At 56.4% G+C, this 26,004-nt stretch overlaps 2 protein-coding genes and 1 non-coding gene across 4 annotated transcripts; 2 read left to right on the top strand and 1 right to left on the bottom strand.

The window, feature by feature from the left end:
- Nucleotides 1-11,532: 11,532 nt before the first annotated feature.
- On the bottom strand, nt 11,533-14,103 carry B3GALT6 (beta-1,3-galactosyltransferase 6). Its single transcript, XM_066374772.1, has one exon. The coding sequence runs from the start codon at nt 13,960-13,962 to the stop codon at nt 12,967-12,969; it is 996 nt and encodes a 331-aa protein (XP_066230869.1). The 5' UTR covers nt 13,963-14,103; the 3' UTR covers nt 11,533-12,966.
- An 80-nt stretch (nt 14,104-14,183) lies between these two features.
- SDF4 (stromal cell derived factor 4) lies at nt 14,184-25,916 on the top strand. Of its 2 annotated transcripts, none has more exons than XM_066374768.1 (7): nt 14,184-14,255; nt 17,037-17,389; nt 19,956-20,092; nt 20,345-20,458; nt 23,900-24,058; nt 24,421-24,596; nt 25,399-25,916. In XM_066374768.1, the coding sequence occupies exons 2-7, from the start codon at nt 17,085-17,087 to the stop codon at nt 25,573-25,575; spliced, it is 1,068 nt and encodes a 355-aa protein (XP_066230865.1). In that variant the 5' UTR covers nt 14,184-14,255; nt 17,037-17,084; the 3' UTR covers nt 25,576-25,916. The 2 variants fall into 2 exon arrangements, with proteins under 2 accessions (XP_066230865.1, XP_066230864.1); XM_066374767.1 differs by lacking the exon at nt 14,184-14,255 and adding an exon at nt 16,292-16,366.
- LOC136401530 (small nucleolar RNA SNORA69) lies at nt 18,951-19,080 on the top strand. The gene has a single exon (XR_010750561.1). It is a non-coding gene; the product is annotated as a small nucleolar RNA SNORA69 (small nucleolar RNA).
- Nucleotides 25,917-26,004: the final 88 nt, after the last annotated feature.

The raw sequence follows: 26,004 nt of genomic DNA, 5'->3' as shown, positions 1-26,004 counted from the left end.
CAAAAGCAGGAGGCTCTCCTGACTGTCCATCAACACCAGCCAGTCCCCTGACCTGTCTGGCCCAAGAGGGGGGCAGGTCTCACCTCCCCATCCAGACCTGCTGCAGGGAGTTGTGATGACAGAGATGGAGACCTAGACCCAGAGACGGGGCCCAGGGCTCTGCAAAGTGCAGCAAACAGACAAGAGACGAGAGACGAGGAGACGAGAGATGGGGAGAGGGAAGGCCGGGCCAGCCCCGAGGAGCTCGCCGTGGGCAGGTGGCCAGGGCTGGGGAAGCGGCGTCCTGGCGCCCAGCTCCACCTGCCCCCCCTGTCTCTGACCCCTAATCTCAGGTCATTGCCACTTAGCTGTGACTCCCCTGGAATGTGCTGTCTCCATCCCCCAAAGCTGGGGTGCAGGAGCAAGGGGTGGGGGGCGGAGAGTGGTTACTGGTGTAAGGAGGTCCAGGGACATGAATTGGGGGGCGGTGCTCAGGGCTCAGGGTTTAGGCCCCAAGCTCACAACAGCCCTGAAGGACACAGGCTGTCCCGCCCAGGGCATACAAAGGGTCAACACAAGGTGAGCCCCCAAAGACCCCCTACCCTGGATCAGCTGTCCCGCCCATCTCAGTCGCACCGTCTCCTAGGCCTGGCCCAAACTGCGGTGTTGACAAGCTGCTCAGGAGCCTCGGGAGAGGTCTAGAGTCCCCCTAAAGGGCCTTGGGTTCTTGTGGTCATGCTCACCCAGCCTGAGCAGGGGTCCTATGGATAATATGCAGACTGAGCCAGACCTGCTGCTGCTGAAGGCAGGGGGCTTGCTGGGGATCCCAGGGGTAGAGGAGCCTGGGAGTTTGGGCTCTTTCCCTGGACTGGTCTCCGGTTGTAGAGCTGGGCTTTAGGGTGGCCTGAGCGTCTGGCTATGGCCAGAGCCAAGTGGCCAGTACACTGCTAGTTGGCCTCAGATTGACCCCTGACTGGAGCCCCACCCGGAGCAGCGGGAGGTGCTGGGCTGACCTTGCTGACCCCTCCTAGGGCTCACTTCCCAGAACCTCTGTCTGACCTGCTGCCTGCCGGACGGGGCTGAGGGGAGGACCTTGGCTGAGTGCTTCACAAACTCTGGTCTTGGGGATATAGCCAGGCCCAGGGCTGATTGGCCTTTCCTGGCCCCTATGTGGCCCTGGAGTGCTAGGGACAGATAGATCTCTGTGTTGGGTCAGAGCCAACTTCCCAAGCGCCTTCAGCTTCTGTCCGGTTTGAGTGCAGACAGGAATGTAGATGTTTGGCTCAGGATAGCTGGAAAGTCCTCTCAGGAGCCAGGAGCAGCTCTGGACTGGACAGCCGGGCCCCATCCCGGGCTATGGCAGGAGCAGGGAGAGGTGGGGTAGGCAGGGTTGGGGGCTCCCAACTGTGAGCAAGAGGCTGCCTGGCCCCCCTCCCATGATCCCTTCTGGGGTGGTGAGATGGCACAGGTAGGGACAGGTTGGAGTGAGGCTTTCAGGAGAGACTGTTCACCTGGCCTGGGCTGTAGAGTACTCGTATAAAACTTAAGGTACAGCTAAGATAGGCTAGCCCTTTGTGTCCAGAGTCGAGCTTTAGGGCTAACTTTGCCCCCATCAGGTTGGTTCTGAGCCTGGGAGGGAGGTCTACTCAGTGGTGGGATTCAAATAATTTAACAACTCGTTCTCTGCCCTAATGACCGTTTTAAGTATAAAAAAATATATACCGGCCTGACCTGTGGTGGTGCAGTGGATAAAGTGTCAACCTGGAAACGCTGAGGTTGCCGGTTCAAAACCCTGGGCTTGCCTGGTCAAGGCACATATGGGAGTTGATGCTTCCAGCTCCTCCCCCCTTCTCTCTCTCTCTCTCTCTCTCTTCCCTCCCTATAATGAATAAATAAAATCTTTAAAAAAACCCAAAAAAGCCTAACCAGGCGGTGGCGCAGTGGATAGAGCATCAGACTGAGATGCAGAGGACCCAGGTTGGAGACCCCGAAGTCACCAGCTTGAGCACGGGCTCATCTGGGTTGAGCAAAAGCTCACCAGCTTGAACCAAAGGTTGCTGGCTCCAGCAACGGGTTACTCGGTCTGCCGAAGGCCCACGGTCAAGGCACATATGAGAAAGCAATCAATGAACAACTAAGGTGTTGCAATGCGCAATGAAAAACTAATAATTGATGCTTCTCATCTCTCTCCGTTCCTGTCTGTCTGTCCCTGTCTATCCCTCTCTCTGTCTCTATAAAAAACAACAAAAAACCAAAAAACAATATACCAAAAGGTAGTTTATTATTTTATACATTTAATACTTAAACAAGAATAATAAAAGAGGTGCACAAACTAGATTATGTGATAAGAAAGAGTTTTAAAATATTAATGAAAAAATATTAAATGATACCTGACAAAAAACAATAAAATTTATTTCCATATTGCTTTTCTGGTTTTTTAAATTTATTTTTTATTTTTTTATTTTTTTTTATTAAATGAGAGGCAGGGAGGCAGAGACATACTCCTCCTGCATGCACTCGACCGGGATTCACTTGGCAAGCCCAATAGGGGGTGATGCTCTGCCCATCTGGGGCCGTTGCTCTGTTGCAACCAGAGTCATTTTAGTGTCTGAGGGGGAGGCTATGGAGCCATCCTCAGCGTCCAGGCCAACTTTTGCTTGAACCATTTGAACACTGGCTGCCGGAGGAGAAGAGAGAGAGAGATAGAGGGGGGAGGTGGAAAAGCAGATGGTTGCTTCTCCTGTGTGCTTTGGTTGGAACTCGAACTCGGGACTTCCACATACTGGGTTGACACTCTACTGCTGAGCCAACCAGCCAGGGCCCCATATTGCTTCTTGATTCATGTCTTCATTTGCAATTTTTTCCCCCTATGGACAAAATGAACATGACTACAAGCACTTAGAATACGCTGTTGTGGGCCCTGGCTGGTTGGCTCAGTGGTAGAGCATCAGCCTGGTGTGCCGGAGTCCCAGGTTCGATTCCTGGCCAGGGCACACAGGGAAGGCGCCCATCTGCTTCTCCACCCCTCCTCCTCTCCTTCCTCTCTTTCTCTTTCTTCCCCTCCCACAGCTGAGGCTCCATTGGAGTAAGGTTGGCCCAGGTGCTGAGGATGGCTCCATGGCCTCTGCCTCAGGCACTAGAATGGCTCTGGTCTCAACAGAGCGATGCCCCAGATGGGCAGAGCATCGCCCCCTGGTGGGCATACCAGGTGGATCCTGGTCGGGCGCATGTGGAAGTCTGTCTCTCTGCCTCCCCATTTCCAACTTCAGAAAAAAAAAAGAAAGAATACGCTGTTGTGCTGACGAATGTTAAAAAAGAGTAGGGAATATAAATTTGTGATTTCCACATTGGGTGGCTGCCCAGGTACCCACCTTAGAGAGAACCCTGATGACAAGCGCCATTTTTACAACCGGTTTGCCAATATCAACAAAAAAGTTAGGTATCAGTTCCGCCAAACTGGTGCGAACGGTGCGAACTAGCTGAATCCCACCACTGGGTCTACTCCAAGGATCCCTTGGGCTGTCTGTCCCCAGGCAGGCCCTTCCCTGCAGACCTGGGAGGTTCTCACACCCAGACAAGACATCCTGAACTCCTGTAGCCTGGGCCAAGGACTGAGAGTGGCCTGGGCGCATAAGGGGGATGGGGGCATGTGTAGGGGGTAGAGAGGCATGTGGGGGATATGGGGGGCGTGGGGACCTAGGTGGATATGTTCATGCTCCTCTCTCTGGGTCTGTGTACTCAGGCTCTTCGTGCTGACCCCATGCATCCTTGGTGGCTGTGATACTGTCTCTGCTCAAAGGGAACTGTGTCTGTGTGACGTGTGTGGAGCGGGGTCTCTCTGTCCGTTCTGTCTCCTCCTTGGGACCTGGCCTCTCTTGGCAGAGCTAAAGTCACCAAAACCCTTGGGAGCAGACACAGGGCCGGTGTCTGGGACATGGTGGCTGGAGCCCTGGCCGGCCAGTAACTGCTCCGGCTTGGCTGTGGTTGTGGTCTTTGGTGTCGGGGATACCTGATGGCATTGGTCTAGCCAAGGAGCCCATCATGCTGGGTGGTCAGGCTGGCGGCCACACAACTGCTGGACCCTGAGTGGGGATGGACCCCAGGCAGTGGGATGAGGGAAGAGTGTCCTCCTTCAAGGACAGCTTTCCAGCAATGGGTAGTGGGGCAGGAGCTCCCTGAGGGCAGCAGGGAGCCCCATGGTGTCTGAGGCCTCTGTCCTGCACAGATTGCTGACTGGGGGCAGCGCTGTGGTCAGGGAGCAGAAGGTGCTGTGTCTTGAGGCCTTTGTTCACTGACTGGGTTTATCCAGTGTGCCCTCTGGGCTCTGACCTCTGCATGACCTCAGTGCCCTGCCCAGGGTCAACGAGATGCTGGATCTCCAGCCCCTGCAACCTGAGTGGAACAAGGAGCTGAGGCCTTCAAAGCCCAGGGTCTCCTGTGGCCCCGCGTCTCCCGTGGCCTGCCCCCTGCAGCTGGGTGAAGGCGGCTGAGGATCTCATCCTGCCCACGCCTGTGCCTGGCGCTATCGGCCCATCTGGCCGCCCGCGTGTCTGACGGTATGCCCAGGCGGCCTGGTGAGGAACGGGGTGCTTGGGGACAAAGGGCCTTTGTTTGGGAGAGTTTGGGGTGCAGCCCTGCTCTCACGCAATGATTCACAGCTTCCTCTGGCTGATAACATCAGTTTTGCAACAGCCGCCGTGTCACATACACCGGGGCGGCGGCGGCAAGAGCAGGAGGGACCCTCGCTGGTGCCCGCGGCCCCTCCAAGCTGTCCTGTCAGAGACTGGGTGTGAGGGGGTGGAGAACAGCAGGAAACAGGGAGGGTCAGCAGAAGGCTGAGAAACCTCCATTTCTTTCTTAAAATAATAAAAAAGATTCTATTGATTTTACGGAGCAGTGGTGAGAGAGGATTGACTCACAGCTGCTTCACTTGAGTTGTCCATTGCTTGCTGCATGTGTCTTGACTGGGCAAGCCCCAGGTTTCGAACTGGCAACCGCAGAGTTCTAGGTTGATGTGCTATCCACTGCGCCACCACAGGCCAGGCAAGACAGCTCCGTTTCTGAAGTAAAGTGTCTCTCAGCCTCTCATTTCCCTGCCGACTGCAGGAGGCCCCCTACAGCCCCATGCCCCAAGGCCAGACTCCAGGAGACATCTGATGTCTCCCCTGTGGAGGCTGACCAATCCCTTCTCTGAGGAGACATGTCTAGGGGCTTGCTCCTGGTTATGGCCATCTGTCCCTCACTTCCTGTTGGGATCAGGTGGGCAGCTGTGGCTGGTGGGGTGTGAGGGCCCCTTGGAGGCTGGGCTGCTGAGACCCTCAGACGCCACTGGTGGGAGGGGCTGGGGCTTGGATTTCTTTTCTTCGGGTCATGGGGTGGGTCAAGCCCTGGGTTAAGAGGAGGTGGGAGCTGGACAAGTGCCTTCTCCCTGGGCTCCTGTCCTTCAGGAAGGTCATAGAGGTTTGGCTGCTGCCTGCGGTGTTTACTCTAGCAGGCGTCCCCAAACTACGGCCCGCGGGCTGCAATGCGGCCCCCTGAGGCCATTTATCCAGCCCCCACTGCACTTCTGGAAGGGGCACCTCTTTCATTGGTGGTCAGTGAGAGGACCACTGTATTTGGCAGCCCTCCAATGGTCTGAGGGACAGTGAACTGGCCTGGCCCCCTGTGTAAAAAGTTTGGAGACCCCTGCTAGGGCAATGGCAGTCAACCGGGTCCTTACTGCCCACTAGTGGGCATTCTAGCTTTCATGGTGGGTGGTAGCAGAGCAACCAAAGTATAAATAAAAAGATAGATTTAACTATAGTAAGTTGTTTTATAAAGATTTATTCTGCCAAACTTAGCAAAAATCCAACATAAAGTACTTGGTAAGTAATTATTATTATATGCTTTAACTTGCTGTAACTCTGTTTTATAAATTTTATAAAGTAAAGTTACTTCCCTACTTTATAAATCACCATTCCTGTGGAACTGGTGGGCGGTTAGAAAATTTTACTACTAACAGAAATACAAAAGTGGGCGGTAGGTATAAAAAGGTTGCCTACCCCTGCTCTAGAGGATGGAGCTGAACAATGTCCAGGTTCCCAGGGCCACATGCTACAGCCCCTGGTTTCTCCCAGCCTTGAGCTCACCCAGCTCCATGGCCAGCTGAGCCTTGCCCGGTGGATCCTGCTGGCCAGGATCAGGGGCCCTGGGACTGTGTGCAGGAGAAGTATAGGGACCTGGGGGCAGAGGCCACACGGGGCACCAGCTGTGTGTGTGGGTACAGGTGTCCGTGGGACTGTCCTGCTGAGTAGCTAGGCCAGCAGCTGCCCCTTGTGGACCCCCTTGCTCCTCACTACTGGGCCTCCCTGGGGCTCCAGGTCTGGCTGCCCACCCAGCAACAGAGTCCCCTTTCTGAGCAGGGGTGGCTTTCATTTCTTTTCTTTTTTTTTTTTTTTTTTTTTTTTTTACAGAGACAGAGAGTGACTCAGAGAGAGGGATAGACAGGGACAGACAGACAGGAACGGAAAGAGATGAGAAGCATCAGTCATTAGTTTTTCATTGCGGGTTGCAACACCTTAGTTGTTCATTGATTGCTTTCTCATATGTGCCTTGACCGCGGGCCTTCAGCAGACCGATTAGCCCCTTATTGGAGCCAGCGACCTTGGGTCCCAGCTGGTGGGCTTTTGCTCAAACCAGATAAGTAGGTGCTCAAGCTGGCGACCTTGGGGTCTCGAACCTGGGTCCTCTGCATCCCAGTCCGATGCTCTTTCCACTGTGCCACCGCCTGGTCAGGCTTCTTTTTATCTTTTTTTTTTTTTGGCTTTCATTTCTAGACTCGGGGAGAGACTCCTTGGTAGAGACCCTTGATCCTCACCACTGCCTGAGGGGCCCCCACGCCCACTCTGGGATGGCTCAGCTGCAGCCCCTTAGTGTGTCCGGGGCAAGGACAGGAGCCTTCTTACTCTCACACTCAGCTTCTGCCAAGGCTGGTTCTCTGGGACCAGCTTGGGCAGACCTTGTCCCTCTCTGAGCCTCCATCTCTACAGGGCCTACTAGTCCAGTGGGGCTGGTAGACCCCCAGGTGCCTGTTGGTGCCGGGACTGGGGACAGCACCTCAGTCTAGACTTCTGACCTGGGCAACTGTGGTTGGCTTCCAGAGTAGGGTCCCTCTGGCTCTGGTCTGAAGGTCCCCAGGTACCTGGCCCCTGCCTCCCAGGGGTTGCTAATCTTTCTCGAGTCTCTTGTTTCCCTTGTGGGTCAAGGGCACAGCCAGTGAGAAGGGCTTCAAGGCACCTATGGAGAGTATAGCCCCCCAGCCCCACCCACTGTGGCCACGAGCTTCCTCTGAACTCCTGCCAGCCTTGGCCCGGGGCAGAGCGGGGAGCTCCTGCCGCAGGCATGGGACGTCTGCCGAGGCCACGCTGCAGGTCTCATGGGTCACTGCTGCAGGAGCAGAGGCTTGAGGCTGGCCAGCAGGAAGGTAGGAGAGGCCAGCTTGCATGGGTCTTCTGCAGGAGGGCCAGAAGCAGGGTGGGTGGGGGGAGCCAGCAGCACTCACTCACTGCGTGGGGACAGAAAGGGCTGAGAACAAGAAGGGCACTGGAGACAAGTGGAGAGGGATGTTGGGGGGAAGGGAGAGAGGAGCTGGTGGGGGCACAGTAGAGAGGGTGGGATTGTGATGAGCACTTTCTGTGGGGAGTAGAACTGAGGGTGTGAGCTCATACTGGTCCCAAAGAAAGGGGAATGGGTGGTCATAGGGGCCAGGTGAAGGGATCTGTTCCAGCTCCCAACGCTGTGGGGAGGGTCCTTTGTGCAGGAGCTGGGAGGTGACCTCTAGGGAGACCCAGACCTCATGGTCTCAGAACAAGGAGACCCACAGGGGTTGGAAAGAGACCTCTCAAGATCCCATGTTTGCTCTGAAGCTAGGTGCTGGCTTAGCAGGGCTGCACTCTCCCAGGACTCTGGGTATAACCCTTCCTGGCCTCTCCCAGCCTCTGGAGGGTGGCAATTGTGGCATCTGGCTCATAGCTGCATCACTCTGTTGCTGCCTGATGTGACATGCTGTCTCCTCCGTGGCCCTCTGCCTCCTTTTATTTGTTGATTTCCATGAGAGGAGAAAAGAGAAAGAGATAGGAACATCAATTTGTTTCTGTATGTACCCTGACCAGGGATCAAACTGGCAACCGCCAGGCTTTGAAATGATACTCTAACCAGCTGAGCTGTCCAGCCAGGGCTGTCTCCTCATAGGGACACCAGGTGTACTGCAGTGGCCCCCCCTTAATGACCCCATCTTAACCTTAAGTACATCTGCAAATAAGGCTACATGCACAGGAACTGGGGGTAACACTTGAACATACTTTTGGAGAAACACAATTCCATCCAGAGCACATCTCTGAGAACTGTCACCACAGCCAAACAAAGGCCCCACTCAGGGGTGTGGATGGATGAAGATCTCAGTGAAGGTCTGAGAGGACCCAGGCATAACCAGCATTTTGCATCCTGAGGCTGCAATCAGGGAGACTAGGTAGCCACCTGTCCTGTCTAGAGGGACCCAGGTAGACAGGTGAGGGGCTCCTGAGCCAGTCTCACCCCTGGGGCCTTACAGTTGGTGGGTGGTCTGAATAGGCCTCCCCCAGGAGGTAACATTCCAGTGAACCAGGGATGGTGGAGGCTGGAGCAGGGGATGTGTGAGATGGTGGGCAGGAGCTTCAGGGTGAAGAGGTAAAGGGATAGGCCTTAGGGCCAAGGGTATACTTTGAGTACAGCCCACATTGAGACGGCTCAGGTGGCTGGGGCAGTGGCTGCAGACCCCTGGTGCCCTGCTCACCCTCCTGCTCCAAGTGCCAGGCTGGGCTGGAGGTGGCTGGGGGGGGACGGGACAGCATCTATGGCCCCCACCCTGACGATGTAGGCATCTTGGGGCCTGCCTGATTATCTTTCCCTGGGCCTCCTCCCTAAATCTGTGAGCACAACTCAGTGCTCAGAGAACCAGACCCCTGGCTGCAGCTTGGAGACTGGACAGGTCTTTGCATCTGAATGTTTCTATTTTTAACATGGGCTTATGGAAACTAGGGACCTTCCTGCAGCCAGAAGTTACCAGCTAAACCTAGTATACACAGCAACACTGGGGGGCCGGGTCCTGCCACTCATGGGTGACCAGGAGCCAGCATGTGCACAGGGTCCAGAGGGTGGCCAGGAGGGCGCAGGGCCTACAAAGTGCCCCCAGCGCTGAGGGGTGCTTATCTTCTCTGTGCTCCCGCCAGGCTCTGAGACTTTACCCCAGCCTTCAGCCCTTCCTGAACCAGCTGTCCTCTGGCAGATGTGTCCGGGACAAACCTGACAGCATGGCCCCTCCCCTCCCCCAGCCCCAAGTCCCTGGCCGTTCCTGGGTTTCGCCAACTCCATATCTGGTGGACTCAGGCTTTGGGGGCCTGGAAGGGGAGGGAGAGGTCTTCACCCAGACCTCAGAGATGGGTCGATGTTTCACCTATCCTATGGGCCCAGCTGTGGGAGCTCTGGTCCACTATGAGCCTCATGCCACCCCCAGAACCACCTCAGGACTCTGTGTGGTGACCCCAGCAGTACACACCATGAGGCCACCCCTCTCTGCCTCCCCCTCCCCTTGAGTGATTCCCTGCCCGACTCTCCGATCTCCTGGGGGCCTGTTCTCTCCTGGGCCCCGGGCTGGCGCTAGGTTCAGACAGCCTGAGCTTGGCCCCAGTCCACAGGACACACAGGTCTCCTGACGGCACAGACCCCATGCTGCATACTTTGGAGGGCTGTCTGGGGGCGTGGGTCACCGAGGCCACTCCACAGTTAAGAGGAGCCATGGGGCAGGGGGAAGGTGCTAGGGAGCGTGCGGGGCCAGCACCGTGGCTGAGAGAATCCGCCAGAGAGCAGCTGAGAGGCAGAGACCTGAGAAGGGCAGACTCCACCCAGGGCTGGAGGTTCTCAAGTCCATGGCAGGCTCCAGGACCACAGATACCAGGATGGTGTGGGTCACTCTAGGGAGAGATCCCTTGTCTTTAGCTTCAACTGAATCCTGAAATCACATCAACTGCAGTGTGGTTGTAGTGCGGTCAACATAGGGTTTGTTTTGTTTCAAAATGCAATGTTTCAGGTTGAATATGAGAGTTCCACTTTTGTAGGTCAAATCTGGTTGCACGTGTGGTTCGGCTGAATGCGAAAGTTCAGGTTTCCCCGAGGACATGTGCCTGGACTTGCAGACGTTCTACTGGGGAGTCTTGGGCACTGCTGCCATGCTTTCTGTGGGGTCCACTCTCTGGAGAAACCTGGAAGCTATGGCAGGACTGGGTGGTGAGGGGCAGGAATCAGGGGTCCAGACCTTGACCAGAATACCAGCTGTGCCACTGGTCGTACTGGCCTCAGCAAGTGCTCCAGCCTCTTCAAGCACTTACTCCTTGTCTGAAAGCTGAGAGGCTGTACACACCAACCACTCTGATGAAACATCCCAGGTAACAAGAGCTAGCAGGAATTGGGTCCTGATGCCGTCAGTATCCCCCTGGGGGAGGCAGGGCCCTCTTATACTCACCCTGGTGCCCCCAAACCTGATATGGACCCTTGTCCTGTGAACAAGGTGTACACAACAGCTGTCAGTCCTGGCTCAAAGCAGCTAATCAGAGAGCTCACATTCACCTTGTAATCAGACAGTGTGGAATCTTGGGATCTCTGAGGTTCAATCTCCACCTTCTGAAGGCAGCTGAATTGCATTCAGGTTACCCCCACTCTTCCCATTTTCTGAGCCAAGATCCTGAGTTCCACATATTCTTTCTTTTCCTCCCTCCCTCCTTCCAAGAGAAAGACAGGAACAAAGGGAGATGAGAAGCATCAACTCATAGCTGTGGCACTTTATAGTAAAGTTGATAGCTTCTCATACGTGCCTTGACTGGGGTAATCCAGTCAAGCCAGTGACCTTACGCTTCAAGCCAGCAAACACGGGATCATGTCTATGATCCCACGCTCAAGCCAGTGCCCTTGTTTCAAACCTGGGTCCTCAGCATCCTAGGTGGATGCTTTATCCACTGTGCCACCACTGGTCAGGTCACATGTTCTATCTTCAAACAAACATAACCCAAACATGCTGCTATAGACTGTGTCCCCCAAATTCAGGTTGAAGCCCTAACCCCTCAGTGTGAGGGTGTTAGGTGGGACCTCACGGAGGTGACTCGGGTGACATAAAGTCATGAGGGTGCCCCCCACTGGCGGGATTAGTGTCCTTAGAAGAGAGGACACAAGAAGGGAGCATCTGTACACCAAGAAGAGGTCTCACCATATCCCGACCCTGTGGGCACCCTGACCTCGGACCTCCAGCCTATAGAGCCGCAAGCAGTAACTGTCTGCTGTCTAAGCCGCACGTCTGTGGGATCTTTTATGGTGACTGAGCTGATAAAGACACCTGAAATGTAAAAGAACGGCAATGAAGAGGCAAATCAGAAGTCTGTACCCCCATTCACCTGGCCCCAGTGTGGACCCGAGAGGCCAGGCAGCACAGCCTGGTCACCCAGACAGAGTACAGTGTGCGCATGTGTCGGCCTGAGGAGGGCTCGTGGATGTCCTGCAGATACTTTATTTCACTTTTGCCATGACCACAGCACCCACTTTTCACATTTAATGGGGGATAGAAGGGAAGCTCGGTCTCCTGAGGATGGGAGGGTATGCGAAGCGACTGCCCGGCGCACATCCTGGCGTTCTTCTCCAAGAGGACACGTCGGCCAGCTAGCCTGTTATTCTTAAGACAGAATGTGGGAAACTTCATCACGCTTCCCAGGGTTCAGATTCCTGGAACTGGGGCACAATAACAGACGCCGAAGTGAGAAACACTTGCCCCTGTGTGGCCGTGAGGAGGCCTTAAAAGGAAAGTCTTTTCAGAAAGAGACAATAGGATTGACTTCTGTGTAAACTGAAAAGAGAAATGGACAGTTTTAAAATTCTTCCCTGTTTAAACACACATGCAGCACCGGGTCTACAGCTCACTCTGTAAAAACAGATTAATCCACAAATTCCAAGTTCTGATAGAAAAGTCTTCTCAAATAATTTTAAAAATACCAAGACCCATAACGCTCCCAACTGAAAACTCTTATCTACAGAAATTTACAATATTCGTAAATAAATCACAGACAAGCACGGAATAGCACTGACCACAAATTCACTCTAGGGAAACACAAAGACCAAAACTAATTAACATGAAATCAAGTTCGATTTCAGACTTACACATAAATGACACCAACAGGAAACATAAGGGAGGTAACCTGACCGAACAGAACAGAGGCGGTTGCAACTGGCCAGGGCCTGCGGTCAGTTTATAGCAGTAGAAGCTCTTGGTGCAGAGTGAGACTTCCTAGTTGGAGGGTCAATACACTGGATGCAGGACATGACATAGTCCCCAACCAGAACAAGTAAGGTATGTGTTTGGGGTCAGGTTCCGCAGTGTTGGTCAGCTCCAGCCTTAAGCTTCCTGTCACTGCCTTTGGGCAGGACAGCAGGGGACAGGCGGTGGGGTGGGGAGACAAGTCTGTAAGCCCCTGCAAACCCAGGAGGTTCTTCCTGACTCATACACAAAGCCGAGCATCTTCTCAGTCCAGACAAACGCTGGCTGAAATTCAGGGGCAGGACACTTCTACCCGGACATGATGCATTGCCCTGGCAAGCTCCGGTGTCTCCCAGACTCCAAAACAAGATACTCTTGAGCTAGGCTGTAGGTATGGCCACTGACGTATGCACTCCTGGGTGCAGACTGGAGCTAGGGCTTAGAAGTTGTCCGCTGTTGCATGGCATCTGCCTGAAACCCTACCAGTCACCAGATAAACTAGGTCCCTCTTGAGTACTGGACTTAACCCAGACAACCAGCCAGACCTGCCAGCTTCTGCTCCAGTGTAAGGCGGAGGGGTGGGGGGTGGAGGTGGTGGTTCCCAAAGGACTTGGAGCAGCCACCGTCTCCTGAGGTGTCTCATTCTGGCCACCGCTCTGCAACAGAGGCGTCAGGACTCAGGGGATGCCCTCCTTCCTCTGACAACACTGCGAGGGCGGTGCAGACCAGTCATAGACGTAGGAGAGGCGCAGCTGCACCTCCTGCTTGCACAGGCGGCCATCGCGTGTCAGCGTCTGGTGCTTCTCCAGCATGTCCTCCAGGGTCTGCTTGTGCGTCACCAGGTACTGGTTGTTGCAGCCCCGGGACTTGTACTCGGTGTCGAAGCGTGGGTCGTGTTCGCGCTGCACGTCCACGGGCGCCAGCCACGCGCCCATGGACACGTCCTCGCTCTGCCAGGCGCGCAGGTACTCCCGGCTGCGGTGCAGGTAGTGCACCAGGTCGGCAGAAAGCACGTAGCCGCCCCCCAGCGCGTAGGGCAGGTAGTAGTCGCAGAGCTGCCAGGCCGCCTCACGCCAGCGGCCCCCAGGCTTGACGCGGCCACGACCCGAGAAGAAGCCCCAGTATAGGCGGCGGCGGCGCGCGGGGTCGCGGGCGCGCAGCTCGGCCAGCAGCGCGTCCAGCCGCGCGAACGAGTCGTCGTCCGCCTTGAGCACGAACTCGAAGGCCACGTGCTCGTCGAGCCAGGCCAACATGGCCAGCACCTTGGCGGTGAGGTTCTCGTAGGCGTCGCGCAGCGCGGGCAGCAGCAGCAGGTCGCCGTGCCGCGCCTGCTCGCGCTCCAGGGCGCGCCGCTCCTCGGCGCCCAGGCCGCCCGTGCCCACCGCGAAGCGCGCCCACACATCTCCGGGGCCGCCGCGCCGCGCCGCCCCCAGCCACGTGCCGCGGACCACGCTGCGCCGCTCGGCCGCCCGCGGCGCGCTGGCCACCAGCACGGCCAGGAAAGCGGCGGCGCGCGCGGGCTCGGCGAGCGGGGGCCCGGGGCCGCGGCCGGGAGGCGGGCGAGGGCCCTCAGCCGTGCAGCGCGCCAGGTAGAGCAGTGCGGCGCCGCACAGCGCCAGGCCGCCCAGGCCCAGCGCCGTCCGGTGCCGCCACGCGCGCCGCGGCAGCTTCATGGCCCGACGGCCGGCCAGCGGACGCGCGGAGGTCCCGGGGGTCCGCGGGTCGCAAGGCAGCTAGCCGGTTCTCGGCCGCCCGTCACGTGGCCCCGCGCGCCCTTTTCATTGGTCACCCCCGGGAGAACTTCGCGGCCGCTTCCGCCCGGAGACAAGATGGCAGCCCGGCGTCTTCGCGCGCAGGCCGCGCCCACCTTCTCCGCCCGGAGGTCCGCCTCTTCCCGGAAGAAAGATGGCCGCAGCCTAGCCGAGTACCGTCACGGCGCTCGGCCGCGCTCGGCGGATCTTGGGTGGTGAGTGAGTGAGTGAGGCCCCGGACGGGGCGTGGGGGCAGGGGCGCGGAGGCTGGACGGGGTTCCTGGGCGGCCCGGCCCGTGGGTGTCGGTGACACAGGCCGAGGGACGCTGTCACGGGAGGTTATGGACCCCGCGTTCAGCACGGGGCGACCTCATTGCTGTCCTCGTTGCGAAACGGGGGCCGTGACGCCAGCGGCTTAGGACTCGGTGAAGACCCGGAGTCCGCCTGCGACTCCGGAGCCTGGAGCAGCTTTTAAGGATAAACGTTCGGGTTTTGGGGAAACAAGAAATGAGTTGCCCCAGGACGGGCACCTGGAGGCGGCTATGGAGGGGCGCGTCCCGGGAGCGGTCGCCTCCAGGACGTCAGCAGGGGGTGCAGATAAACGCTGTGGACCGAGGCCGGGGGGCGCCCGGCCCGTCTCCCGTCCGTGCAGCTTGGGGCCTCGGTGGGTGCGAAGCGCTGTGCGCAGGTCCCCCCCGCGCCCTACGGCCGGGAGGAGTAAGGTCGAGACTGGACTCTCGGTCAAGGAGCCAAGTGCAGCCGTTGGGAGGCGTGTTTTATGGCCGCTGCGAATGCCAGGAGCTGGCTGTCTTTCTTGGCTTGCGCAAGGCCTTCCTGGGCAGGAGAGCTGGGACGTCGCAGGAGCACACATCCCAGCAGGCAGAAGACTGCACCCTGCGGGGGGGGGGGGGGGGGGGGGGCTTAACCACAACCACCTGGCATTGCCTCTCGCCTGCATCCAGGGTGTCCACTTTTCATACCCCCCCCCAGCTGGGCAATCGGGTCATCCCACTCGAGTTACAGTTTGGAGTCACCAGTACTGCGGCCTTCGGTGTGCCCTTTTTTAAAGAATTGCTTGTCGAGTGAGACGAAGAAGGAGAGATAGAGAAACATCGATGTGTTGTTCTACTTTATTTACGTATTCATTGATTGCTTCTTGTATGTGCCCTGACTGGGTGTATTTGGACAGCGTGCTATAACCGACTGAGCTACCTGGCCAGGGCTGTTCAGTGTTGACTTTTGCAGGATGCTGGCATCTTCCGAAACCCCCACGTGGTGATGTAGCAGAAACGCCTGCATTTATTCACTCACTTTTGTTGCCTGTGTGCTGTGTGTGGATAGTGTGACAGGTGCTGGGACGCCGAATCTGAGGAAGACAGGGTCCTGTGTCCTTGACAGGCACCAAACGGGGGTTCCTGTAAATGTGGCTCAGGTCAGTTATAGCACAGAGAGCCCAGGGCAGCAGCTCGTGGACTCCAGTGGGTGTGGGGAGGACAAGGGTCACCCCCGTCCTGGAAGGAGGGATGTCAGGCTGCCCTCTGAGAGTTATTCCCTCAAAGGAATGAGACCAGAAGATAAGACCTCGTTGAAGGGCCCAAGTGGCACTTGGGTTCAGAGGCTTACATGCAAAGGCATTAGCTCATCACGGTGTCAGTCAGAAATAGGTGGGGTAGAAAGGAGGCATCAGAGAAGCAAGTGGTGGCATCTGTCAGCGCTGCCAGGCCAGCTGGGATAGCTGCTGGCCATCCCATCCCTATGCGCCCTCAGGGTGTGGGTCGGGGCCAGGCCCTGGTTCCTGAACCCCCCCATGCCCCAGCTTGGCTGCCGATAGCACCCAGGCCTGGGGAGAGTATGCGCAGGGTTACCATCCCTGGGCCCCAGGTGCCAGTGAGCTTTCCTCTGCTGCTCCTTCCTGTAAAAACTGCCAGAGGAGGTGGGGCCTCACTGTACTTGGAAGGACAGCAGGTGTTTACTAGGTAGACAGACTACAAGAGGAAGAGATAAGGGGCAGGGAGGAGCTAGAGTTCCATTTGGGAGAGGTGAAGCGTGAAGGTCCAAGCGGGGAGCTGGGGAGGCAGCTAGGCCCTGTTCCCAGCTCAGAGGGACACTGGAAAAGGAGCCCAGGGTATGAGGGACAGGTGTGGGTGAAGGCTGTGGCCATGGGATGCCTCGCACGGCCACTTGGACAGAAGGGTGGCCTTGTTCCTTTGCTACCAGGCCCAGGTACATGCAGGATGACAGACTTCCTGGGTGCTCCTGCCTGAACATGAACAAGGACATGTATATGTGGCTGTGTATGCATGTGTGTCTGGTTATACACAAGCAGGTGTGTATGTGTGTGCGCGTGTGCTTGTGCTACGTGTGTAGTGTATGTGCCTGGGCACATGCATGTATGTGTACATATGTATGTGAGCATGCACAGGGGTCATTGAGATGGAAGGGGGCTGGTGCCCTACTGGGTTTGTGTGTTTGCTGCACCAGGCCCACTCCTCATAAAGCCTTGGGGTAGAGAAGGGGGCTTCCTGTTTCATAGAGGGAAACAGGCTGGGGAGGTCAAGTGGCTTAACCAAGGTCACAGAGCTCTCAAGTGCTGAATTGGAATCTAGAGAGTGAGTTACCATGACTCTGGGGTCAGCCTGGATGCCGGGAGGGGTGGAGACAATGCTGGGAGCAGCTGCTGTGGGCACTGAGGAGGGGCTGCTTCCCCTGAGTGGGAGACATGTGAACATGCATGGGGTCATCGAGATGGGAAGGTGGGAAGGAGCTGGAAACCCAGTGTCTTTGAAGAAGGAGTAACACTGTTCCTCGTGTGGGTCCTAGAAACCGAGGACTTTTATTTTGCATTACAAAGAAACCGTCTTTTTCAGTCAAGTATTTTCTGGGGCCCTGTCCAGCAATGGCTCTGCATCCTTTCTGTAGAACATTAACCACTTGTTGGGGTCTAGTGGCTATGGGCTGTGGCCTCACTTCCTCACCTGTCTCTCCTTGCTCCCCAGCTCCTGGCCACCCTTGAAGGCCATCCTGTGGTCTGGACCCAAAGGGCCATGGCGTCCAGGCAGGCTCTCTGCTGTGGCCTGGCTTCTTTCTGCCTCTGGCTCCTGGGTGTCACCCTTCTGATGGACGTGTCCGCCCGGCCTGCCAACCACTCTTCTGCCCGAGACAGAGCAGGCCACAGGGAGGACAATGAGATCCTGCCCCCAGACCACCTGAATGGAGTGAAGCTGGAGATGGATGGGCACCTCAACAAGGACTTCCACCAGGAGGTCTTCCTGGGGAAGGACACGGATGGGTTCGAGGAAGATGCGGAGCCTCGGAAGAGCCGGAGGAAGCTGATGGTCATTTTCTCCAAGTAGGTGCCCGGGCGGGGGGCTGTGGGGAGTATGTGGGGGGGGGGTGGCTGGCATTGGCTACCCTGTTGGACCAGTCCTGGCTTTGCACGGTGCGGGAAGTGACGTGGGGCCCACTCTCCGACATGCTTTGGAGGAAGGTGCTGTGACCTTTGCCCTTGGTTGACAACACTCGGAGAGTGTTTGCAAGGGTCAGGCTGAGGAACGTGCAGCCCTGAGCAGCATGCAGGTCAGGAGGGGCTCAGAGGGGCAGCCGTGTCAGGACCTTACAGCCGGGAGGGATGCAGGATGGCCTAGAATGGGGCCTGCTTCGCGTGTGGTGGCCACATGCCAGCATCTGCTGTGCTGAAAGACCGTCGGTCATGGCAGTGGTCACAGCAGGTCACACTACCAGTTAGATGAAGCCTAGCAGCGAGACACCAGGGGCCTGTCATCAAGTGCGCCACTGATGACATCGAGGGTGATGTTTGGGCACTGGGTGAAATGTTGGAGAGAGGGCCATGGCCAGACCAGCGCCTTTGAGGTTCAGCGCTCAGGAGAAGGGAGGGGCCAGAAAAGGAGCCGCCAGGGGGCGGGCAGCAGTCAGCTCGTTGAGCCTGGCCGGCATCACCCTCTTGGATGGCTCCTCACCAGGTGTGCAGAACTGAGTTGGAAGCACCAGAGCCTGGTCCATCACATACACCTCGCTGGTCTTTGAAGTTTGATGTGTCAGGTGAGCAGAGGAAGGAATCTGAACTATGCCAGCAGGTGGCAGGTGGTTTCTTAGCGATCAGGTGGAGCCAGGGCCACAAAAGGAGGTGGATCTGGTGCCCTTGTCCCTTCCTCTCCGTGGTGCCCCAAAGGGCTTCCCCAGGAAGGGTGTTGGGAGGAGAGGCGGATGGTGTGAGGCAGTGTGTGTTTCTCTTAACGTGACCCCTTAATCTGATACTGATTGGCCAGCTAATCTCCCAGCTGCTGGGCTCTCCCGGACTCTCTGAGAGTCACCTTCTCAGGCGGCCTGCGGAGGGTGGTCTACACCAGTGTTTTTCAAATGCCAGTTCATGGAAGAGTCAACCACCCTGATGTTGTATGAAAATTATAGATCCAACTATCTTAGTCAAATTTGCTTATGTTCAGGGTGACTGCCACTCATCAGCATGCATCACTGATGAAAATACTATTGAGGTTGTCTTAGATATCTTTGAAATTTGTAGCTTTGTTTGAACAATCTTTTGCACGTGCAGAGCATTTACAAATCATGTGCAACAGACAAAAAATTCATACAAATTTACGTTGCATTCAACGCATCGTACATGCGGAGTTAGAAAATTAAGCACCAGCTTGTATCGTGTTGCACTGTTATTGCCATTAAGATAAAACTTTATTGCTTGACCTGTGGTGGCACAGTGGATAAAGTGTTGACCTGGAAACACTGAGGTTGCCGGTTCAAAAACCCTGGGCTTGCCTGGTCAAGGCACATATGGGAGTTGACGCTTCCTGCTCCTCCTTTCTGTCTGTCTGTCTCTCTCTCCTCTCTAAAATGAATAAATAAAAAATATTTTAAAAAAAAGATAAAACTTTATTAAAGCAGGTTGCAATTACAGTGCTTCATTGTGTGGAAGTAACTGCCATTTATCCTGCTGAAAGAAAACCGTGTGTGTTTTTGATTTTGCTTTAATGCAGGTAAAATCATGACAGACTAACATGGACAATTAGGTAAAAAAAAAAAAAAGTAAAAAAAGTAAAAAAAATAATAAAAAAGAAAAAAAAAGATAAAACTTTATTTGTTGCGTATTTCAATTTCCAGCTGGTAGGTCACCGGTCCCCAAGTATAAAAAGGTTTAAAATCACTGGTCTGCATCACTTGGGTGGGCTGGGTAAGGCACAGAGCTGAAGACACCAGGGGAGCTGGGCTACTTGGACCCGCCCTGGCGAACTAGGTTGGGAGGGGGCTGCCCTGTGTCTCTGGGATGTGCTGCGTCTGCTGGTTTTGGAGCACTCCTTTCTGGTGCCACCAGATGCTCCAGGTTCATCTCCTGTCCCTCTCTCAGCCCCGGAAGTGGCCATGTCTCTGGGAGCCTGGTCTCTTCTGCTGGAGAGTGATACTTGCAGCCCCAGACCCAGGACTGGGTGTGCGTCTGCTGTCCGGGTGTCACTGCCTGTGGGAACACGTGCGTGCACTGCCCGGTGTGTGTATGCATGCGTGTGTGCCAGCCGTGTACACGTGTGCACCTGTTTCTGCACCTTGCTCTGGCATTTCACTGTTAATCCAATTCCCAAGGACTTGCTGGTCTGTCTGTGTGTCTGGGTCTATAGGTGTGGGTGGTAGTTCTGCCATTGAGCAGCCAGGTAGGGAGAGTCCCTTCACCTGCCTGTGGGCCTGAAACTGCTGGGTGGTGACGCAGAGCTGTAGAGCGAACTGCCCATGGTTCCCAATGTCCCCCGGTGTCCTCCCTGTCCCTGACGTTCCCAGTGGGTACAGAGTGTTGCTGTTCGTGGCAGTTTCACAGCTGCCCTGGCCATCCTGTGTCCTTCTGTCCTGCCAATCAGGGTCCCAGGCCTTGTCTGATCTGGCCTGTCCACTTGCAGGGTGGATGTGAATGCCGACAGGAGAATCAGTGCCAAGGAGATGCAGCGCTGGATTGTGGAGAAGACGGCTGAGCACTTCCAGGAGGCCGTGGATGAGAGCAGGGCGCACTTCCGTGCAGTGGACCCTGATGGCGACGGTACAGCCTTGACCCTGACCCTGACGGGCCTGGGGACTGGAACAGACAACGTGAAAGCCAGATGGCCCTTCATGGGTGCCACTTCCCAGGGTGCTCTGTGGGCCGGCATGGGGGCTGAGCACACGGTCAGAGCCGGTGTCTGGGTGCATCTGCCTCCACAGCTGCTCTCGCATACGGGTTTTTAACAGACACCTTAGCGTGATCAGATGTCATTAAGCATACTCATTGTCAGCCTGCTGGCTGCTCTTTCAGGCCACGTGTCGTGGGATGAGTACAAGGTGAAGTTCTTGGCGAGCAAAGGCCACGACGAGAGGGAAGTTGCTGAGAAGATCAAGAACAACCAGGAGCTGAAAGTGGACGAGGAGAGTGAGTGCCGGGCCCAGGGTTGCAGCACCAGCAGGGTGGGTGCTGTGTGGGGGCCTCGTGTTGGGCAGAACCCAGCGAGCTGGCCAGTGGGTGCTGGGACAGTTCCTTCCCTCCCCGTTCTCAGAGATGTCCCTTTAAAAGCTAATGTCACTAGAATAAACTTGATGCACAAGGGTCTTAGCCCTTTCCACCACGTCACCAAGAAGACTCGAGCCCTTCACTGGGCACTGCCTCCAGCTTGCCACCCACCCTGCCCTGGGGAGCTGTCCGCAGCCCTGTGTTGGTTGGGCTTGTTGGGGCCTCATGGACGTGCCGTGTGGTGCCTCTTGGTCCTGCCTTTGTGCTCTGGGGTATGCCGTGGTCCCAGAGCCTACGGTTGTCATTTTCTCTTGGACGTGCGGGAGTTCCTAGGAGGCATCTCTGCTGATGTTGATGCCATGTGTGTCGTGTCCACTGGCTGTTGGGTGAACTGTGTTACAGCCTCAGTGGTGTCCCCAGTGCCCTCTGTCCTCTGCTTTGTGAAGGCACCATGGCCACCATGTTCTTTTGCTGTGTCTTCACGTGGGCTGGGTGCTACTGTTTCTGCAACCCTGTCTGCCTCAGCCCTGCAATCCTGCCTTCTTGCAGCTTGCATTTCCCTTTGGTTTTTAATCGCAAACCTCATGTATTCTACTCTGGTGCACAAGAAAGTGACTGGTGCATTTGTGTCAGCCTGCTGCGGCTGTCATCATCCCAGAGGGCTGTACGAGTGATGTGATGTCTGCTAACAAGCAGCTCATGTCCTTCTCAACCCTGCCTCTCTTTCCTCATCTTGTCTTCTCGTGTGGGCGGGGGCTTCCAGGACAATGCTGAGGAGGGTGGCCAGAGGGGTGTCCTGTCTCTCTTGACCTTGGTGGGTGAGCTTTGTGTATCTTGCCAATGAGCATGGCGTAGCTGTATGTGTGGTAGGAGCTCTCTGTCAGTTTGCCGAGATTGTGAACGGTGTTGGGCTTCGTCAGATGCTTTCTGTGCGTCTAGTGACATGACCGTGGCTTTTTCTTTAGCCTGTTCACACGATGGGCTGATTTTCAGATACAGACCAGCCTTACACACCTGAGATAAGTCCCACCTGCTCATGGAGGTAACTTTTTATACCCTGTTGCATTCAATTTGCTGATTTTTTTTTTTTCCTTTTGATGATTTTGCATCTAGGTTCACGGGAGATGCAGGTCTGCAGTTTTTTTTCCTCACATTTGTCTGGTCTGGGGGATGGGGTGAAGCCACCTCACAGATCAGTCAGAAAGTATTATTTTCCCCCAACCCCTCATTTCTGACTCCCAGCTGAGGCCGCAGGGTGGGTGGACTCTCCTCTTGGCCACCTGTTGGCTCATCAGGGAGCCTTCACTCTCATTTTTCCTAAAGCGTTTGTTTTTGTTTTGTGAGCTATGCTAACAGGTGAGTTAAGCCCATTTACTTTTTTTTTTTTTTTAAGATTTTCTGAAGCTGGAAACGGGGAGAGACAGTCAGACAGACTCCCGCATGCGCCCGACTGGGATCCACCTGGCACGCCCACCAGGGGCCACGCTCTGCCCACCAGGAGGCGATGCTCTCTGCCCCTCCGGGACGTCGCTCTGCCGCGACCAGAGCCACTCTAGCGCCTGGGGCAGAGGCCAAGGAGCCATCCCCAGCGCCCGGGCCATCTTTGCTTCAATGGAGCCTTGGCTGCGGGAGGGGAAGAGAGAGACAGAGAGGAAGGAGGGGGGGGGGTGGAGAAGCAAATGGGCGCTTCTCCTATGTGCCCTGGCCGGGAATCGAACCCGGGTCCCCCGCACGCCAGGCCGACGCTCTACAGCTGAGCCAACCGGCCAGGGCCGTCATTTACATTTTTGTTTATTTTTTCTTCCTTCTATTTTTCCCCTCAGCTGATGTGAGATTTAGAGACTGACATTCCCTTCTGTCGGTGGTGCCCTGACTTGGCCACTTCTGCATCCCCTGGGGCTGCCTGGTCTGCCCCATGTCTGCCTCATGCCGGCATTGTTGCTGCTCAGCCTATGTAACTGTCCCGCAGTGGCTCTCCTCCTAAACAGCAGGCGGCTCCCTCCTTGCGGGGCTGGGCACCCCTGGGTCCTCTCTGGGACGGAGTTTGCCTCTTCCAAGTGCTTGTTTCAGTTTGTGTTTCCTCTGTGGGTCCTGTGGGGCTCAGGCTGTCCTCTGAGGGCCTCTGGGGTCCTGGCCCTTGTCCTCCTCCTGCCAGAGTTGGCAACTTGGCGCTGGCTTCTGGATGGCTGTTAGAAAGTGACTGGCGGACGCCTGCCCCGCCCCTCCTGCTTTAAGGAGCTGGTGTGTCTGGGCGCTGGGACATGTCCTCCCTTTGGGGCTTGGAGGAGGCAATGTAGAGATCCACTCTGTGATCTCTCAGCCTGTCCCTCACTCTTATCCCTGCACTCCTGCACGTTGAACAAGTCCTTGTTTCCCTTTCAGTCTTGGGGAGCAGACAGAGGGCGGGCGCTGCTTGGGGCCTGGGTCTGTCCCAAGTGTCCCTCCAGCTGGTGCTGCTGGTGTCCTTGCATGTGGCCATGTTACTCCAGTCTGTCTTGTGTGTCCCCTCACAAAGAGCACCTGCCACTGGGTGTAGGGCTCACCCTAAATCCCGGCTGACCTCATCTTGGATCTGTAACTCAGTGCAGCTGCGAAGACCTTTTCTCCAAGTCAGGTCAGTTTATAGGCTCCAGGGAGACACAAGTCTGTGTTCCCTACTCTTGTCCCTGCAGTGGGGCAGGTGCAGAACCACCAGCTGCTCCCTGTTTGACACTTAACAGTCGGCCAGCAGGGACCTCTGTCCATCAGAAGGCAGTAAATGTGTGGGGTGACCCTGCTGTGACCGGATTAGGCCCAGGAATCCCTGTTTCCTCATGAAACCTGGTGGGATCAGGGGCAGTGGACAGTGGAAAGACCTCTGCCTCCAGCCTCTCCCTGCTCTGTTGGAGCCCAGATGGTCACTGACCTCCTGTGGTCCTTGGAGGCAGTCCTCGCTCTCTCCCCCATGCAGCCTTCCCACACAGGGAGGGCGTGGAGGATGTGAGTTGGAGCGGAAAGCGCCCTCTCTCTGCATTCAGCACTCGTGGAAGATGCAGCGGGCAACGTTCTGCTTCAGTCTGAGTTCGGGCGTACGGGCGTACTTCCCTGACGTGGCAGCAAGCTGGGGGGCTGCACCTTTGGGTGGGTCTGTGCCTGAGACTCCAGTTGGCTGTGGTGTCTGGGGGGCTTCTTTTGGGGAGGGTTGTGTCTGGAGGGGTGGTTCTGCACTGCTGCCGGGGCTGAGCTCTTCTCTGGGGCAGGGCTAGTGGCCTCGCATGGTCGTGTTCTGAGCTGGCCTCTGCATTCAGGCAGCACGTCTCGGAACTTTCTGAACATGTGCAGGTGTTCCGAGTGCCAGGATGCTCACAGGTGCACCTCTCTCAGCACAGGAAGTTCTGGAGAACCTCAAAGACCGCTGGTACCAGGCGGACAACCCCCCCTCGGACCTGCTGCTGACCGAAGACGAGTTCCTGTCCTTCCTGCACCCTGAGCACAGCCGCGGCATGCTCAAGTTCATGGTCAAGGAGATCGTCCGGGATCTGGGTGAGGCCCGTCCCGGGGCCCTGTTGAGGGTGTCAGATCCTCACTGCTGGTGGCCAGACTGGGACAGTGGAGCTTGCTGTCCTAAGTCCCGCCTATTCCCCTGGTGGGCAGTCACTGTGGGTGGATGTGTGGCTGGGGTGGCTGTGGGCTTGGCTCTAAAGAGAAACCCAGCCATGAGGGCACCGCCGGGCCTCAGCCAGGCTTCCAGCAGACTCAGTGAGGTGTAGCTCTTTAGCTTTAGTCTAAAACGTCACAAACTGAAAATTCAGCAGCAAAACTCACTTAGCTGACTCTTGTCAGTGGCCAGGGGGTCCCGTGCTCATGAGTTCTGAGATCCTGAGTGCCATCCCCTCGCCCCACAGACCAAGACGGTGACAAGCTGCTCTCTCTGCATGAGTTTATCTCTCTGCCTGTGGGCACTGTGGAGAATCAACGAGGCCAGGACATCGACGACAGCTGGGTGAGAGACAGGAAGAAGGAGTTTGAGGAGCTGATCGACGTCAACCACGACGGGATCGTGACCATGGCGGAGCTGGAGGTGAGCGTGGGGTGCCCTGGGGGTGTGCCCTGGCCGGGAGAGCCGCTGGCAAGGTGGTCCTGAGCTGGACGGCAGAATTGGTTTGGCTTCTTGTGACTGGCCACTTGGTCACTTTGTGGGGCCTGGACCTGGGCTGAGCCCATGTAATTGCATCTGATGGCCTCGTCGCCTTTCATGGCCAAGGAAGGGGCTGTGCCTGTCCACTGGGTCTGAAAGCCACTGTCGGGCAGTTGGGCCACTGCTCGTGTGCCGGAGCAAGGGTGTGGGCTGAACCAGCGCCTTCCTGTGTGACGTTTACACCTTCGTGTGTAGGTGCCTGTGGAGCTTGTTTTTCCCGTTCTAAATGAGTCATTTCATTCTACGCGAGAATTTTCTGATCCCTGGGACAGCTGGGGGCAGCTCTGGGTCAGGGGTTTCTGTTGGCACCACTGTTCTGGTGGCTGAGTCTGTCTGTGTTTGTGTCCATGTGACCCACCGGCTCCCCGTTCCACACTGGGCAGGGACTCCCCTCCCTGCCCCCCCCCGGGGAACCACAGAGGCAGCACCCACATGCCCCTGAGCCACTGCCAGCCTGGCATCCACCTTCTACAACTTTCCAGAACATTCCAGAACATACCTGCCCCACGTCTTGCAGCCCCCAGCTGACGGGGTGTTGTAGGGAAGGTGGAGCTCACTGTGGCGGGAAAGCCCAGCTGCTTCCCCAGCTGAGGGTGCTGAGCCCTTGCCACTCATCTGGGCAGGCAGGGTGCGTCCCAGGGGTCTCACGGCCAAGCTGCCGCTGAGGGGTGTGGCGCCCTTGCAGGAGTACATGGACCCCATGAACGAGTACAATGCCCTCAACGAGGCCAAGCAGATGATCGCCATCGCGGATGAGAACCAGAACCAGCACCTGGAGCCCGAGGAGGTGCTCAAGTACAGTGAGTTCTTCACGGGCAGCAAGCTCATGGACTATGCCCGCAACGTGCACGAGGAGTTCTGAGCCCGCCTGCGCCCATCTGCGTCATGTGCCCATAGGGCGTGTTCGGCATGCACAGGAGTCCCGCGTAGTCGCTGCATCGTTCTTCTGAGAACTGGGCGCCGCCCAGGGTCACTGACCACATCAGGGCCTCTGGCTCCTCATGTCGTGGGAAATAATGCAGCTCCCTGGTTTCCTTGATGATGAGAGGTTGAGGCTGTGGTGACCCTCCTGCTGGAAACCAGTGTGGCGACGGGCGGGCGGCCTCAGAGCTGCTGTCAGTGTTCAGTCTCCGAGAAATATACACACACTTGTGGCAAGAATCACATCAACTTGCTCTAAAATATAGTTGCCTTTTTCTCTCAGGTGTATTTTTTCGGTGGACTGAAGCAAAAATGACACTCTGGAATGTTTGTAGCTAGGTGGCTTCCCCTTGGTGCTTTTGGCGTGGGC

This window comes from Saccopteryx leptura, chromosome 3 (genome assembly GCF_036850995.1).
Source record: "Saccopteryx leptura isolate mSacLep1 chromosome 3, mSacLep1_pri_phased_curated, whole genome shotgun sequence".
In the NCBI taxonomy this organism is placed as follows: domain Eukaryota; kingdom Metazoa; phylum Chordata; class Mammalia; order Chiroptera; family Emballonuridae; genus Saccopteryx; species Saccopteryx leptura.
This window is presented reverse-complemented; position numbering and strand designations above follow the sequence as displayed.

What these genes read in the sequence shown, in the direction of transcription:
- B3GALT6 (XM_066374772.1), bottom strand. Translation starts at nt 13,962, where the DNA reads ATGAAGCTGCCGCGGCGCGCGTGGCGGCACCGGACGGCGCTGGGCCTG.
- SDF4 (XM_066374767.1), top strand. Translation starts at nt 16,307, where the DNA reads ATGAACAAGGACATGTATATGTGGCTGTGTATGCATGTGTGTCTGGTT. An exon ending in GTCTGGTTATACACAAGCAG is followed by an intron (nt 16,367 to 17,036) that starts GTGTGTATGTGT and finishes CTTGCTCCCCAG; the next exon opens with CTCCTGGCCACCCTTGAAGG. An exon ending in AGTGGACCCTGATGGCGACG is followed by an intron (nt 20,093 to 20,344) that starts GTACAGCCTTGA and finishes CTGCTCTTTCAG; the next exon opens with GCCACGTGTCGTGGGATGAG.